Source organism: Morone saxatilis, unplaced genomic scaffold, assembly GCF_004916995.1.
Source record: "Morone saxatilis isolate NCDOM2014 unplaced genomic scaffold, NCSU_SB_2.0 Contig19, whole genome shotgun sequence".
Lineage (NCBI taxonomy): Eukaryota > Metazoa > Chordata > Actinopteri > Moronidae > Morone > Morone saxatilis.
Window position 1 is genome coordinate 13,948,355 of NW_023339751.1, and position 17,166 is coordinate 13,965,520.

The following is a 17,166-nucleotide window of genomic DNA, read 5'->3' on the forward strand; positions in this document are numbered from 1 at the left end:
AACAATATTATATAAATTATAACCTTCAGGAAGGGAGGATTGTTGTATTTGACTGCTTTAGTTTACATTGAAAAGTGAGTGTTACAAGATATAAAACTATAGATGAGGTGTATTTGTGCTAAACTTTTTTTTTTTTTTACCACTTGCCTGATTGGGCAGGTTAGTTGCTAGATTTACTAGCCTGAGGGAGCATTTTCCTTGCCCCAAGGGAGCCCCTGAACTGATCATCCACACATGATAAACCCCCCTGGCATCTTTTTAAGAATCAAGATTTTAAAATCAGCTGGGAATAATAGTTTCATATGTTTCCACAAAAGAGTTCAGTCATAAGAATTCCCCATCTCCCTCATTGAAGAATCCTGAATCTATTAACATAACATCCAAGTGAAATAACAATAACAATTTTGAGGGGGTGAAGACTTTAGTTAAATGGGATTATGGTATTTGTGTGCATTATTCATCTGGTCGTATAAGACTTCAGTCCTGGTAGCCTGGCACAGAACAATGCACAGTAATTGCTGTTTGCATGCTTCTCTTCACATAGTGCCAGTATAGGATCATACAAAGTCATGTTTATAGGGATTTACATGAGACTTATATCAGATTGTGGTCTTCAGTAGATTTATGAAAAATCCTGCAAAAGTATTAATTTAACTTAAGTCAGGGGTGCAAATATTTTTTGTTGGGCCTATAATCTGCTTTAAGGTGTGTTTAGGCCCATGTCTTTGCTCATCTTGTCCACCATTCAAACACACTCAGAAGCTGGGATGTTTGTCCTCTATCTTTTGTACCTGTGGACGCAGTGCTGCAAAGTGGAAAATATCTTTGTTGCTATGTTCTGTTGCGATAACACTGTGTCCTGAATATAAAACCGTTGAAGAAAACTTTGAATGCCAGTATTTTAACGAGTAGGCCTATATATATTTTTATTTCTTACTCATCTCTTTCCATCAACACAGGGATCGGCTCAAGTGTGTCTACCTCCTCCTCAACCACAACCATCATCAGCACTTGAAGACTGCACTGCTGATGGGAGGTCACCAACCGGTCATCTGTTCAGCCCAAATGCACTATCTGCCCTCCTGCCCTGTCTAAGATGGCTGCCTCTGGCCTTCTTCTGCATCCCAACAGACTGGAGCAGAGCTGCGTGTTACCATGGTGATCATTTTCTTGAAAACACTGGAAAAGAAGAAGGGTGTCAATGATGTAAGGTCCAAGAACACCGAGAGACGCCTGGTGAGAGAAACTTAACCTTTTTGAGTTTCACACAAAGCAAACCGGTTGTTAACTATTGTTGCAGTTAAGGATCTGCACAGTGGTTTGCATGTTAGGCAGTAGTCAGCAAAATGAATAGGTCAGTGATTATATTACATAAGTGCATGACCACATGCCGCAGATGCCACCTGTAGTCACGCATACTGACTTGCACAATGTGTGTAAGCATACCAGACCACAATATAGTAGCATGTTCATAGTGGTAGTGAGTATGTTATTTTATTATTTTTTTATGTCTTACCCCCAGCCAGATGAGAAGATCCACATAGATTACATCTTTGTGCATTCGGTACCAAGAGGTACGGGATGAAAAGATTTAAAGTAGGTGGGTTGGGTGGAAGGGGAAGTCAGCCTAACTCAGTCCAAAGGTTAAAACCAAAATTAATGTCAAAGCTAATGTTTTACAGCTTGTATGTTGTGTACTTAATAAAATGAAAGGAAAAAGAAAAGATATTGTTGAAGAAGGAGTAGTTGGCTTACACAAAATATTTCGCCAAACGCTAGGCTCACTGCACCTGACACCTCAGAAGTCTTTTCCAGTGGGGATGATAGGTTTGACAATGTTGACAAATTTGAATATTTTGGAGTACTTGAAAGGCCTTTTTTAAATATTTGACAGAAAGGTCTGTTCTGACTCAAGGTTTGAACTTAAATAGGCCAAATATGCAGACGAGAGACCTGCAGACGGTTGACAAATTAAAGAAAAAACCTGGAGAAATGAGGGAAGACTATCATATTTCCTTTTTCACCTCTACCTAAGTACTGAGAATTTCTGAAAATAAAATAAGGAGCATTACATTTTATTTGTATCTCTCCATTTAGACACCACAAGAAAGAGTTGTGCATGACTTGTAATCTGAGCAAAGCTTCTTCCTGTTGTTCTTGCCCTGCCTCTATCAAATCTTACATGTTATAATGATTCTGTCTCTAAAACCAATTCTTCAACCTCTCAAGCGGGGGTTTATCAGAAAACATTCTTTATCACAGATTAATATCATGATCAGTTTAGTTGTTTGTTTACCTAGCTTAATTTAATATTTTCACTCATCAGTCAACCAAGTTTCATTTAATCGTCTTCTGCAACATAAGAGCCTTTATTTCGAAATGTATGCCTTGTATCTTAGAAAACATTTTCTGTTGTGGTAATAACCTCAAGGTGAGTCAGAGCAATGTATTATGGCATTTTCCTTTTGTCTTTTGTGCAGACAGCCACCACCCTGTTGTAAGAAGTGAGCTGTGAGAGAGTAAAGGTGTCTTGATTCGAACATAGGCGTGGGTAGACAGAACTGCTTTATACTCCCTAAACCAAAAACAGATGTATGCAAACTTAAGTTAATATGGCTCTCTAAAATTATCATCCAGCATCGTCTCAAAATTACACTTCAGCCGTCTGATATGTAATTTAAGTCTGGCTTTGCAAGTGTAAAATAATCATTTGTGAAGAAATTATATAGTATATATATATATATATATATATATAAAGAAGACATATAAAGAAGACAGAGCTAACATAGGATAGCAGTTTCTGTTTTTAGCCTTTTGCTTAGCATAGTGGTGGAAGAAGTATTCAGTAAAAGTAGTAGCAGTAGCATAATATAAAAAATGTAACTTAAATTTGCAACAACTATTTTTTTTAATAAAATGTGATAACATAAACCTTTTGTTCTACAGAGTTTGTTTTTCTGCAACTGTCCAAAATCTTATTTTTGCTAAATTTAGGGCAGTGGTGGTCAAAAGTCCAATATGTTTCATTCAAATATAGTAGAGTGGATTTATAAATGGAAAGTGCAAGTACTATAGAATTGCACTTATGTAAATGTACTTGTTTATTCCAGGTTCCAGACCTATAGGGGTACTGAACGTGCAGAAATGAAATTGATGTCAATCTTTTCATTTGTTTGGGCTTTGAGGGCAAACACGATGAGGTTTTGTGTCTTACTTTTTTGTTTATTTTGTCTGCCTTTCTTCCACAGCGTGACCTCCACACCATGAGCAGAGGGACCACCCTCTTCTCCTGTGGAACTGTGGGTAAGTTATCTCCATTTACTATATGTCTTTCTGTTTGTCTTTCCTTCTTAGCTTCCTCTTTCATGCAATAAAAAAAGCATTCATTCAAGATCTGGACAGTATCAGTGGTTGAGGTGGGAGCCTTTATCATACCATAATTTCGCAAATGTCATAGCATAATTAATTGCCCCATTAATTCCTTGATAAGTTGAACCATCAAAGTTGGCGACCCCCCACTATAACCATCTCATTGTTTATCCCCTCTGTCTCACTCCGTCTCTCACTTCTCCCTTTCTCTGTCTGTCACTCATCCCCCTCTCATGATCAGGGTGCACCTGCCTCCACACAACGTTGCACACCACTCTCATGGGAGTGAACTGTAATTGAATATGCTGTTGCCTATGTCAACAATTTCCCTTCAGCTCTGTTAGTATTGCAGTAATTACCCCCGTGTTAAAAGACATGCTACTGTTAATACAAGCGCCCGCCATTTGTCACTATCCTCTTTTTCTTTTGCGGGGAGACGTGGTGACGTCGCAGGGAGGAACGTGGCTGGCGAGTTCCACTGTTAATGTTGACATTAACATTGTCTAGCATGTCTTGTTAGTTCAACCGACACTTTGTGTCTTACTTTCAAAGGGTGGCCTTTTGAAGTTCATCCCTTTCTCTCTTTGTATAGCTGTTTTCCTAACATTCCTGCCAGGTCGTCACTGTAGCCCCCGTACATTGTTTGTCCGCCCAAAACAATGATTTCCGTCCACCAGTCTGTGAGAGAGCATGCCAAAATTAGAGACAAGCATCCAAAGGACGGGATTTGGATCAGCAAGACGGCCCTTTGTGCCAACGGCGTCAATAGATTCACAACTTAACCACTTGGCTCGGTAGTTTGAGCCACTATGGCACTTTACTGTAGGTGTATTATCTCCCACAACTGTGTGATAGACTCTTTTGTGCGGATGGTGAGACAGCTGGCAAGTCGTACTGCTTTCCACAGCATATCCTGCTAACCACTTGACTAATGGGAGTGACTTCCCATCTGTTTCACTGGCTGATTCTTATCGTAATATGTAGTTCATGTTTTTGGAATCGTTCTTGCAGGTCCAGGTTTTAAATAGTAAGGAATGTAGATGTTGCTTGTTTGTCTGGATACCTAAAAACAGCATCTATAGCATTTAGTGGACTGATATACGGACTGAGGAACAGTCGGATACTCTTATTTTTTTGTATTTTGCCATTACAACTTACAGCTGAGGTTTTTCTGCATGTCCTTGAGCTGTTTATGGGAACAATAATGAGACATAACACATAGTAACCTTCTTGAGTCATACTGTCGGCCATTAAGGCATACAGTATATCATAATGAGCCAAATACCAAATTTGTAATAAAAAACATCTTCTTCAGACTTACAAAAAATGTATTCCTTATCATGCATTGAGAATTGAATCCACTGTGCTTACAGAAGATGGTGCTTGCGGTCAGTTTTGTTTTTGTTTTTCAGCTTTAAGTACAGATACACCTGTGCAGCACTGGTTTTGAACTGTGCAGCTGCAGTGTCATTTCCTCTATTCTTAAACCTGTCAATCATCTTAAGGTTAAAAATGTTTTTGTTTGATGCATATTTATCAGATTATTGTGTTTAGTGGTGTGTAACTGCCCTGAATGACCTTAAATGTATGTTCAGTTCTTCCCTACTGCAGTTACCATACAAATATATGATATCATCATAATCTCCCTTTTTTCTTCCAGACAGCTTGTTCTCACAGCAACTATTCCTTCTGGCTTCATTTCTGTTTATTTGTGCCTTTTGTGTCTGTGTGGTTAAGTATTAAAGGTTCCTTTTCAGATATTCCTGCTTTCCTCTAAGCTAGAATTCTTCATGCTGTAATTAGCATTACGCAAGTTTTGCGCATTATTACTTGTTTCGCCGATAGACTTATAAAATAGGCTGCTATCGAGGTCAGTGAGAGTGAATTTGTATGTTTTGAATTTTGCAGAGGCGGATAGGTGGCTGGACTTGGGGCAAAGCTGTGCCATCCAGCAGAGAACACCCTGCCAGTCTGGGGCCAGTCTGGAGAGTTTGTGGGATGTGATGCCTGACCCAGGGAACTGGCACTGGGCCAAGGAGCCAGGCAATGCCACAGCAATCACCAGTCTGATAAGAGATCTCAGCCTCGGCGACGGCAGCATAGCCACCCCTCACTCTCACACCACGTCCACCACTGCACACTACACCACTACAGCTACCAGCCAAGCCCCTACGGCACCCCCGAGCAAACGCCAGTGTCGCTCCCTGTCATTCTCCGACGAATTCAGTGGGTTCCGCTCATCTTGGAGGCCCCAAGGTTCCCGGGTGTGGACACCAGTGGAGAAACGAAGGTGCCACAGTGGAGGAAGTGTCCGAGGAGGAGGGGGTTTCTCCGGCAGCCATTTTCCTGCCGTGCAGCGTAGCTCCAGCTTTAGTTTGCCCTCGCGCTCCAGCATCCCTTCAGATGGAGCCCTGGACCTGCCATTCTTCAACCAGCGACTGCCTCTCCTCCCTCAATTCACAGCCTCTCCAGTCTCCCCTACATCTCCTTCCTTGCATCATCACCACTCCTGCCATCACCACTTCCTCAGGCCTCTCTCGCTCTCCCACGAGCAGATCAGCCTGCCAGAACTCCAGAGGGAAGAGGCGTCGGAGGCCAGCTCTCCAGACTCCACCCCAGAATTAGGGAGGCGAGCCAGCCAGAGAGCCGGGGGCACGGGGTGTCTGTCACGGAGCAGGTCCCAGCCTTGCGTGCTAAACGACAAAAAGATTGGTATGAAGCGTAGGAGACCAGAAGATGCCCAGGAGCAGCGGCCCTCCTTGGACCTGGCAAAGATGACTCAGGTTAGCTGGAAATGTTCAATGTTGACATGTATAGACAAGCACACACACTCGCATACATTTGAATGTGTGCAATTATAATTTTACTCATTTCACAGAGTTTAGTATCACTGTCGTTCACTGATTAAACATAAATCAACATCAGTTTATTTCTAATCTTGCTTTAATGCTGCAAAATGTCTCTATTGGATTTAGTTGGACCTGGACCAAACACACTTACCGAGCAGACAAATACCTCTTTGTTCTTAGACCAAGGGGAAGTTCAAGTGATCCTCAAACATAACTGGGTCTCTCTCTGAGTCTGATCAGGGACTGGATTAAATCAAGCTGAATTAAGTTTTCTGGGTCGTCAGTCCAAGGCTTCAGGGCTAAGTGATCTCAGGCCTCCCTCCAGCCCAGGGAGTGGTGCTTACTAAGGAAGCATTCCTCATGTTCGGTCACGCTGCCTACTGATACGCTCTAGCAAGCCCGACTCCGGTTTATCATTTCATTTACTGTGTTGGGTAAACAGCCCATCCAAAGATTGGACCCCTCACCTTTTCATTTACTTCCTCTCTGCAACTTCTTCCTCTCTGCAACCATCATTAAATCCCTTTACTGGTTGATCCGTTTCTTTTGGCCTCTGTCTACAATCAAACAGTTACCAGAGTAACCAAAGGTGATTAATAGTGGGGATATTTGGATGTACAGAACCCGGAAATGCTCTCCCCAGGACAAGAGTTTGTTTATTCTTTTGTAAGGTCAATGGAAGCATTGGAACAGCATTGGAGAGTATAAATGACCCCTGGTCAAACCCAAACCCAAAATAGAGCCGTGGAAGTATTTTAATGACATGTACTGTTTCGATGCTTGGCAGTGCTCTGATGTTTTTACAGAGCCCAGAAAAATCTTGATTTCATTCTTCACGTCACATTTGTCTTCATTATCCATTTGAATGCTCCTGAAATTCTGCATAGAAGAAATAGCACCAACAGCAGATGCTGCTACCAAACAAACCAACCTGTACTCTAACACAATGCAATGACTCAGAACTTTATTTAAAACATTCAAAATCTTCCTTAATCATACCTCCTGTCACAGAAATATTGTCCTTTTCCTGTTCTCTTATTAGAAAGTGCCATTAATTTATCCCTCCACCCTCCCTTCCTCTTCCCAAAGATTTGTGTTCCCAGCCAGTCACCCTCAGGACCTAGCCAGGGTTGGATAAACAAGGCTTTGGTAATGGAGCCTAGCGAGCGTGTTTCCTCTAGTCATGCCAGCAGCTAAGAGGGGGAAAATCAAGCACAATGATCACACATGTACGCACAGATACACAAACATACACACACACAGTCAATCTTTTACGTTACCTCTGGTTGCAGAAATGCTTGCAGGAGCAGACCTCAGCAGATGATTGCAGACGTAGTATCCTGTTCTCAGCAGTTAACAGGCTGAGGCATTGTTTTCAGTTCAGCTTTTTATTTTTATTTTTTCGTTTTTTTTAACCGACTTGCATGATTGCATGTTCTCAGCACCGTTGAAAGGAGTCAGGCCATGCAGGTTGGATGGGTAGATCTACTGTTGCTGTGTTTACTTTCTCACTTTCTTGTCTGGAGAGCGGAAAGTAAGTGGTTACACAAAACATACAGTATCATTTAGCACACATTTACTCTCTCACTTCTCTTTCTCTTCCTATGCTTCTCTGACTTGTTAGTATTTTTGTCAGTACACGCCCAAAGGTTGCATCTAGTGTACACACAACCTAAACAAGCTGGGTTGTACTATGTCAAGCTAAATGAAATAACCCCCAGAAGCACCCACTGAAGAGTCACTTGGTTGTCATAGGTTAACGAGGTGGTTTGTCTCGGTGTGGGCCAAGGGAAAGCTAGTAGCTGGCAAACTGTCTGGAAAAGGAAGTGATAATGTGGAAACGCGGGGCTAGTTTCAACCTACGTCTGTTCTAGTAAAGACAGAAGAATTACCGTCAGGGTTGAAAGCAGATGAGATTTTCACGCCTCTTGGGGGATTTAGATTATTTGCGAGATTTTTGGAAGAGATTGAAATGTCAGAATCACATCACATTTCTGGCATTTGTGACGATTTTACCTCAGCTGTTTTTCGGCAAACTTGATGTGTGAACTGACCACTGACAGTGTGTGTGATTAAGTGAAGCTCTTACTCCCTTTTCCCCTGGCTATGCACACATACTCCCACCCACTCTTTCCCAAGAAGTGGGTGGGTTTTCATCACAGCACTCTCAGGCTGAAAAGGCGTCCCACTCAGCCTTGCCTTAGGGTGTACATTAAGAGTTATTGCTTCTTCTCACACCTACACACACTTGCCACCACACTTCCTCCATTTTATAGGTGTATGGATGAGTAATAGAATCTTAAGTCCAGGTAAAGAAAAAAGAAAAGTAGTCTGTGTAGTTTGTGACACCCGAAGGAGCGTCTTGTCATCTTGGTTACAGTGTGCTGGAGGTTTGGGGGTTAAGGATTGTGAGGGTCAACACGTAACAAGTCCCCAGAGTGTGTTGTCAGTGGAACATGGTGTTATTTGGCCTCTAGATTCCTCAACAACGTCAATGAAGGCGGGTGTGAATTCTGGGGATGCATGTCATGCTAATCGGCTATAACTTGACTACCGTAGGGATTTACATGCGACCACCCCCAAAATTCCTTGAATATCCTCCCTGTCAGCCGCGTATATCAGCTCACTCCTCTGTCCACTGCCTCATTTTTATCCCTGGCTGCCCTTCTACCTTGGCCCTTCATTGTTTTTTCCTCAGCATAGTGGGCGTAGTGAGCTGTCAGATGGGGAATGTTATCTCTTGATTCTAGGTCACTTGCTGAATGATTGTTGACGCAGCTCACACTTTGCTTTTGAGGAAATGGCCAGTGTGAGGCCTGTCTGGCTGGTTGGGATTATTTTATTTGTGTGTCGTCCTCGTAGCCTTAGTTGAAGGCTTCAGTTGGGTTGCTGTACATTTTGAAGAAAAATTACAGGCTATCTTTGGCTTTGCTGTGTTTGCAGTATAGGTGGTAAAAGGGGGCGTGTTGAGCGAATGCTTGAATGTGTGTGTGTGTGTGTGTGTGTGTGTGTGCAGATGCCTGTGCATTCAGGGGAGAAATGGCAGGGCGAAGAAAGGGGGTATTATTTCTGCAGGGAAGCTGGCAGACAAACTCTTCACTCCTCTCTATTAATATCTTCTTGCTGGCCCAAGTTCGAGCTGCTCTGCTCTTCCCCTCCTCTCTCCATCTCTCTCCATTCCTGGGATGGCAGACATGGTGATCATAGTTGAGCGTCAAGCCCCGCGGGGTTATGGGAACACCTAGGTGGGCGTCTCGAGGTGCGGTGCTCGCCGTGTATGCAACGACATGTTGTGACTCGTCGCAGTGGAACTCTGTAAAGCATCAGTGTTCAGTCACACATATCACTTCGGTTCAACCTTCACTCCAACTTGACATATTTATCTTTTTTCATCTTACCTGTAGGCATTTGCTTATATCTGCCATGCATTCTCTCTGTGGTACAGTAAATACCAGACAAATACACAGACCAAAGCATTCAAACACAGGCCGCAACACAGATATGAGATGCAGAGGTGTGAAAGCATGTAGTCTGGCTGTCAGGAATGATTTAAGTTCTCCCGTCTTTGTTTGCACCCCTGCCCTCTCTTTTGTTTTAGAGTTGTTTGCTGTTGGAGGTCTGTTTGCCTGTCTTCCTCAGAGCAATGTGTCGCTGGATGTTGTTTTATGTGACCTAATTTCAGCACTTCAGCAGAGTCCAAAGAAATATACACATATTTTGAGTCAGTACATAGAGTGCATAGTAAGGTACCTACACTGTGTGTGTGTGTGTGTGTGTGTTTCTTGTCAAGTTCAGAGCATGGCGTTTGCCATATTACTTACCAGGGTGCTGTTATCAGGATATTTGCCTAACCTCTTGGCTTGTGCTTGTGCTTCTCCTACAACAGCTGCGTTTCAATTCAGATGTTGTACAGCATATCATTGCAGTGGAAGTTCTGGTTGTGTTGATGGTTTGCAATAAGGGATAATATCAGAATACCACTTATGTATGTGTATAAAATAGCATTTCGCTTATTTAAAAAATGGAAAAAGTAGGTTAGTACAGTTAAAATCTTAAATATTTTCATTATACCATAACCATTTTTAATACTATTTATGGCCAGCAGTTGGTAGTTTTGCATCACTACGCACCCATGCCAAACTGAAAACACCCCGAGTTTACACATGAGGTTTAGTTTACTCGCCATGAGGAGGACCACTCAGCCTGTGAAAACAGTAATATAATGTCCACTGAGGCTCTGGAGGAGCATTTTATGAGGAAGTTTAACAAAAAGCCTGCATTGTAAAAATAGATATGCTGAGATATGGGGTTTGAAATAAATGGGCAGAAGGTAGAACAGTTTAAAAGAAATGTAAGTCTGGGAAATGTAGTATCTAGTGTTTGTTTTTTACCTTAATATTTAATATTAATGACTAAAAGTTATGAGGTCTCTAGATTCACTCAATTTTGACCATTCTTTGTTAAATGTTTAATTGTGAGTCCCTAAACGTTGTGAAATTGTATTACTAAATTGCTTAAATCATACTCCTTGAAGGATTACAACTTTAACTCAGCAAATGATTAGATTAAGAAAATAACCTACTCAACTCCTGGTTATGGCAGTAGGTTAAGTTTGACATGACAGGATGAAGTTAGAGTGTATATGTGGTAATAGTGAATATGGGTTGGATATGTTCCATCTGTTCGAGGGTATGCTCAAGTGAGAGACAAAAGAAAAACACAGGCAAAGCTGGGTACACAACAGAAATCCAACCCCTGCTCCCCCAACCTACCACCACACCCACCCAAATCCCAGTCAGCCATGGTAGATTTTATAGAAAGCATATTGTGGAGAAGCTGCCTCTCCCCCTCCTTTCTCCCTGCCTTTCGTCTCCTCCTCTGCTGTGATAATTAGTAGTGGGGTAATACCGGGGGTTGAACAGAGAGAGCAAGGGCTCAGAAATCCCCTTTTCCACTCCGGTGGGGTAACTACAGCAAAGGCCTCCTACTCTTCGCATGAGCACCTCAAGCGTTTGCAGATGAAGTATCCTGAGTTTGAGCGGCTTACATGTAAAGTTAATCCAGCAAAAGAGAGCAAACCTTTTTACTCGGACAACCAAAATCTTACGTTATAGTTTCCTTTTGGACCGTGCTAAATCAGGGTAGGGAAAAAAATGAGCCAACTAAAGTGAGACTTAAGAAATGGGAGACTCCCAGTTCATTGTAACAGGAAAAGCAATGTCCTAACACACTGGGGAACATTAGAGGTGTCTGTCATGTAAGTTGAGGCTCTATAGAGAAAACCTCATCTCTATTCACCTCCATGCCTCCAACATCTGCTGCTGGGGCACTCCAGAGATCATTAACCCCTTCACTGCGCTGCACGGCTGCCTTTCTTTGTTGCAAAGAGGAATTCAGGGTGGAAAGAGAGCTTGAAAGCAAACCGGGAGACAACTTCTCAGTGAATGAAATCTCTTCAAGGTCAAGTGTTGAGAGCAAAAACACATGCAGTTGTTCACATGCAGATTCTCCCTGGCTCTCCCTACAGTGCACAACTACAAAACATCGTAACAACTGTGAACAACAATGGCTTAAACAAGAAATGTCCTCCACTTTACATGTTTGTGTTCCCAGTCAGGCTGTATGGGTTTCACACTGGCTTCCACATTGATAAATAGACCTGGAGCCCAGTTTGAAACAAGATACCTTTTGTGGTTTGCAACTCATCTAAATGTTTTTCTCAAACAACCCAGAAGGTTTAGAATTTGTGCACGTTCTTCCACGGCTTGTGTGTGTAATCGTGTTTACATGCTACATGCCGTCAATGAAAGGGAAGACCAGCTTTTGGCTTCCCAAACTGAAACCCAACCTCAAAGTGACATTCTGGAAAACCCGGCGCTCAAATTCCCCCTGACAAATGTCTTCTTCTGTAGCCTCATTAGCCATGTGAACACGACTTAAAGTTCACAAACCAATGTCTATTTTTCCTCTTTGTCTCCTCTATACAGAAACTTCAGACTTTTCAGAGCTTGAGCTGCCCTGGATTCTCTTCTACCAACGGCTGCCAATCAAGCCTGCCCCCTCCCACCTCTGAGACTTTCATCCAACCAGATTCGGACTTCACTGCCATGCCCGAGATGGGACTGGAGTCACGGAAGGAAGTGGCAAAAGATGAGGAGGAAGAGGATTCATCCTACGAGGAGCTGGATAGCGACTCTGCTTGTAGCGTGGACTCGCGGCCCGGGTCTCCTGTAGGCATCGTGGGTGGTAAACACACCCTCTGGAAGGGTGATTGCGGGACACAGAGGGACATTTTCCAGCTCGGGGGAGAGCTGGATCTTGACCAGATTGAGAGAAACTGAACATTTTATAGGAGATAATAAAAAGACCGTGTCTGGACTGATGTAGGAAGTTATTGGACATTGATGATGTACCAAGAGAGGACTATTAAGAAGGGCTGTGAGAAAGAGTGAAGGATGTTTTTGTCAATTTCTAAAGGGAAAGATGAGGAAGATGTTATAGATGATAAAGGGTTAAGTATGTTGTTAACGGCTGGCTTCTTAATGACACATTTGGCTTGAACATTCTTACTGTTTGAATCAAAAAGCAGTGACCTTAGTTGTTTTATTGGGTATTCAGCTTAACTCAGGAGTAGGAAAGTGAGGGTTAGTCTTAAAAGCCCCCACTGTCTTTTCAACCTGATGACCTTTCCAAAGTCAGCTAACCATAGATTTGTAGCTCTGTAGCAGTACCTGGGCTTTCCTGTATTAAGCCCGAGTTTTTTTTTTGTTGTTGTTTTTTTTCTCAGAGAAAGTGGGGGTGTCAATGATGGGGTGAAACAGGGAGGGGTAAACAACAGGAAGAAGTATCTTCTCGCAGACTTACCCATGACCTTTCTCCTCAATCTTTAGTGCACACATTAAATCTGATTTTTGTTTTTGTGCTGAATGTAGGCTCAATAAGCTTTATGAGGAGTTCGGAAAACGACAGTGCCTTCTTTTGGATGCTTGTTCCCGCTGTTCTCTTCAAGAAACTAGCCTCAATCGAAGCCAACTTTCCGGACCTTTTTGTAGTTTCTTAATATGCAAATTGTATATTTGAATTCAACACTGAATCTCAAGCTTTCAGTTCTAATATCAATGTATATTTTTCTAAGTGACTGTTTTTTATGAGCTGTTTGCGAAAAGAGAAAGAAGGTCTTTCTTCTAACAGAATGGACATGAAATAAATTTACAACCTGCACTCATATGTCTGGTTTAATTTCAGCTTATTAATAAATGCTCGAGATTGCTGTGGAAGATTTTCACTTTGACAGATCAAAGGTCTGAATAAGCTGCAAAGTTTCCAGATACTCTTCAGAAGCTGTGCTTGCTCCCCCACACTCACTTCCTGCATCACATTTCAGAACCATTTGTAATGAAACTCACTCATTCAAACTTCATTGTTTTGAATATCCATAGATGCGATTATTTTGATGTCCTTTGTGGAGCAAATTAATTTGCTATTTTCTTTTCACAGTACCTCAACTTTTTACAGCTCTTGATGAATACATCAGGTTAGGTAAACATCTGTGTAGTGCCCTTATGTTGCCTATCAGCCCCAAACAGAATGGCAGGAAGTCTAGACGTGGAATATCCCTGGCCGGCAGTGACTGGAGGAGGTGATGTCAGGAGAAAATGTCCCAGGACCTGCAAGGCAGACAGACAGATAGACACGTCGGCCGGGCGAGTTTGTTCCTCCCTGGGATTTCCTATCATGTGTCTCTCATGTCTGTCCAAGTCGCTGAACCAAACTCAAAGCACCTGCCACCTTTTTTTAATAAGCCTTACTTATTGAAGGGCCTTGCTCTTTAAACCGCATTAAATGCTTGTGACATCATTATTATTGGCCACCAGGGAGGCCGATCGCTGAAATAAAGTGATAGGACAGACTGTTTTTCCGACACAGGGAGGAAAGCCCTGCCTGCATAACAGTGTTTACGTCCAAAACAGGATGTTCTAGCCAGTTGCAGCTTTTCCTTCGATCATGGCCTTGAAGGAAGGTGAACTCCGAAATCTCAACTCTGAGGTGTTGGCTTACACAAACACACACCCAAACACGTACAGCACTCATTCAAAGGCCATGAAATAGATACGGAGTGTGCAAGGCGTGTTTGCACAGAAAACCTGTCACCTGGCCCGGAAAACTATATAAGTGGTCACTTTTCCTTTTTTTTTTCTGTTTCCCAATGGGTGAGAGTTTGTCTCTAGATGTTGCACAAACAGGGATGAGTTCATGAAAAGAAGGACAGACGGCTAAGATTTAGAGGATGGAAAATGAAAACGGGCGTAAGCTGGTAAAAGGCCCAGACATCTGTTCACACCTCGCTTTTTTAACACAAAAGCCTGGAAACACAAAATCCCGTTGCCATCAACAGTATTCTGGTTTCTCACTGCTCCCAAAGGTCAGTGAACCACACACACAGACAAACAGACACACATGCGCGTTTCCTCTCTGGCAGGAAGTGGCAGGCTAAGCGGGGGAGAGAGTTAATATCTGCGGTAAAAGCGCTATAAATAGGAAGCATTGTAGTTGTGGCTGGCAAATGTAGACATTGGAGAGAGGGAGACAGGAAAGGCCAAGTTACACAAATTTACAGCGCTCTGGACTGCGCCGCCTCGATTACATGTGAGAAAACATTGGCTGCGATTTCAAAGAAAGCTCTGTTTTACGCTGTCAGCGAGATCACTTGAACTATCCTTTGAGAATTTCAGAGGAGGTCAGAATAATGACATCATCTTTTCATCAGGCTTTTAAGGCGTAATCTGGTGTTTACGTCTGGCTGAGTGAGAATCATGCTTGCATCTTAGCTTTAGTAGAGTGTGTCTTTACTGATACGTTTGAGGCATCTAAGCCTCCTCTTCTCCTTATGGTAGTACTTATTTGCGTATTATTGTTTGGGGGAACAGTTGCTATATTATAGTGCAGATGGGTAGTCAAAAATGGAACCGAAAAACAGAACAACAGGGTAAACAACATCGTACTGTATATACTGAAGTGAGAATAAGAAGAGCAGAAAAAGAAAGCAAAGAGCCAAAGAAACACTAAAACTACAAAGACAAACAAATGGCTAATAAGATGTAAAAGCAAGATAATTGCAATAATTTAATATAGTAACTTATGTAGTAAGTTTTGTTTCTGAGTATCAATACTAATCTTAATGAGATCCTTTACCATAAAATGTATCTGTCTCATGTTAGATGATGCTGATTTACATAAACACTGTTTTTAGTACATGCACCATTACCTCATGTGTGCAACGATTAAACTGTGTTGGGTTTTAACATGCTTATGATTAAAGGAGCAATATGTAAGAATTTACTTTCAAACATTTCAAAACATTCAAACATTAACTAAAATTATCAACAGAATGTGAAGAAATAACTACTTTGATGTTATGTAAAAGATGTCTATGTATTGTGTTGCAGCTATATCTACTGAAGTTAGCATGCTAACCAGCTAACTATGCCCCCCTTTGTCTCATAGATACGTCAAGAGGCCATAGGGTGTCACTGTAGTGTCTACTCTGCTCTGCAGTCCAACATGTAAGACAACAAGAAGTCGTTCTGCCCAGAGGGCAAGAAATCAGCTTGGCTGGCAAAGAAAGAATTCAAATAGAAGCAAAATAAGAGATGTAATCTCTTTTATTTGTGGTTGCTCTCCTCTGCTGGAGACAGCTCTTGGCGAGTAAAGGGGATGAAGGGATAAAGGGATGAAGTCTGGAAGACTGGTAAGTAAATGACTGTTAATGCTAAATACATTGGCTATTTAGCAATATCTTATAAAGGTAGCTAGCTCGTTGACAGATAGGAAGGGCTGTGCATTTCCTGGTTTCTTATGATAGAGATGGACACCTCAACATTCTGGTGATATGCTGCCCCAAGTTTGATGGGAGTATGCATTCAACAGGTGGTCAGTAATCCGAGAATGTTAGAGAGTTATACACTGTGTATACAGCTTTTTACACAGATGTGATTGAAATATAATATTGCACAGGTTACAGCAAGAGGTAGTGGCATGGTGTAAAAATAAAGAATTGCACCGGAAACAGTATATGCACAGCAGAATGACACATGCACCTCATCAATCATGACTTTCTTCTACATGATAACAGCTGCTTTTAATAATAAAAAAAGCAATGCTATTTGTAATGATATTGATTACACAAAAAGCAATAAAAGTCCTGTCCAAGCATTACTTCTTCGTTTAGGATTCAGGAGACAAAAAGGCTTGGAACTGCTCCTCCCGTTTACTGAACATACATTTTGTGCTTTAGGTTGGCCTACTTAATGTTCCTGTGCAGGACATCAGCGTTTATCTGGGTTTACATGTGTACTTGTAAGCGTGTACGTGTGTTAGCAGACACCTATCGTAGTTAGACAGGTGGCTGGCAGTGTCACATGTCACTGATTGACTACTGCTCCACTCAAAGGTGACAGAGTGCAACCCAACACCTTGTCACCATGGTTGCCATGAATGCTGTGCCCTTCCCTCCACCTCTGCATGTCAGTGTGATTTACATCTACATAATATGCTGTAATTACTGGTTTAGTTGTATGCCAGCCACCCAGGAATACCTGGAAATCCCTGTAGTGTGAGCTTTTTTTTTTTTCTTTAAATATTCCTGACATTACAAAAGTAAGTCACTGTTAAGGCCACTATGCTCCCTGCTGTGATGGGAGAAAGGCTCTCATGAAGATTTATTCTTGCAGAAATTAGACATGAAATCCTATAATGAGTTGAAATCTCACTGGACGTTTTCAATTAGCCTCCTGGGTTCAAAAACAATAAACAGGTCGAGTTAATACATTTGTTTAATGGCGTGAATAAGGATACGTATTAGTCATCTGATTTTTCTCCTTCAGCAGCCAATAACTTGGCCAATAGAACATCTGCCATAAACACCAAACATTTGCTTGAGAGGGTTGTT

The 17,166-nt window shown here is 42.0% G+C and overlaps 1 protein-coding gene across 1 annotated transcript in view; it reads left to right on the forward strand.

Moving 5' to 3' along the window:
- The window catches only part of LOC118329155 (protein FAM53B-like), a 25,290-nt gene extending 11,847 nt beyond the window's left edge, over nucleotides 1–13,443 (forward strand). Inside the window, exons 2-5 of the mRNA XM_035663139.1 lie at nucleotides 960–1,236; nucleotides 3,249–3,303; nucleotides 5,278–6,152; nucleotides 12,206–13,443. Coding sequence (XP_035519032.1) covers nucleotides 1,156–1,236; nucleotides 3,249–3,303; nucleotides 5,278–6,152; nucleotides 12,206–12,559 — 1,365 coding nt within the window. The 5' untranslated portion in view covers nucleotides 960–1,155 and the 3' untranslated portion in view covers nucleotides 12,560–13,443. The remainder of the gene's footprint in view (nucleotides 1–959; nucleotides 1,237–3,248; nucleotides 3,304–5,277; nucleotides 6,153–12,205) is intronic.
- The last annotated feature ends 3,723 nt before the right edge of the window (nucleotides 13,444–17,166 follow it).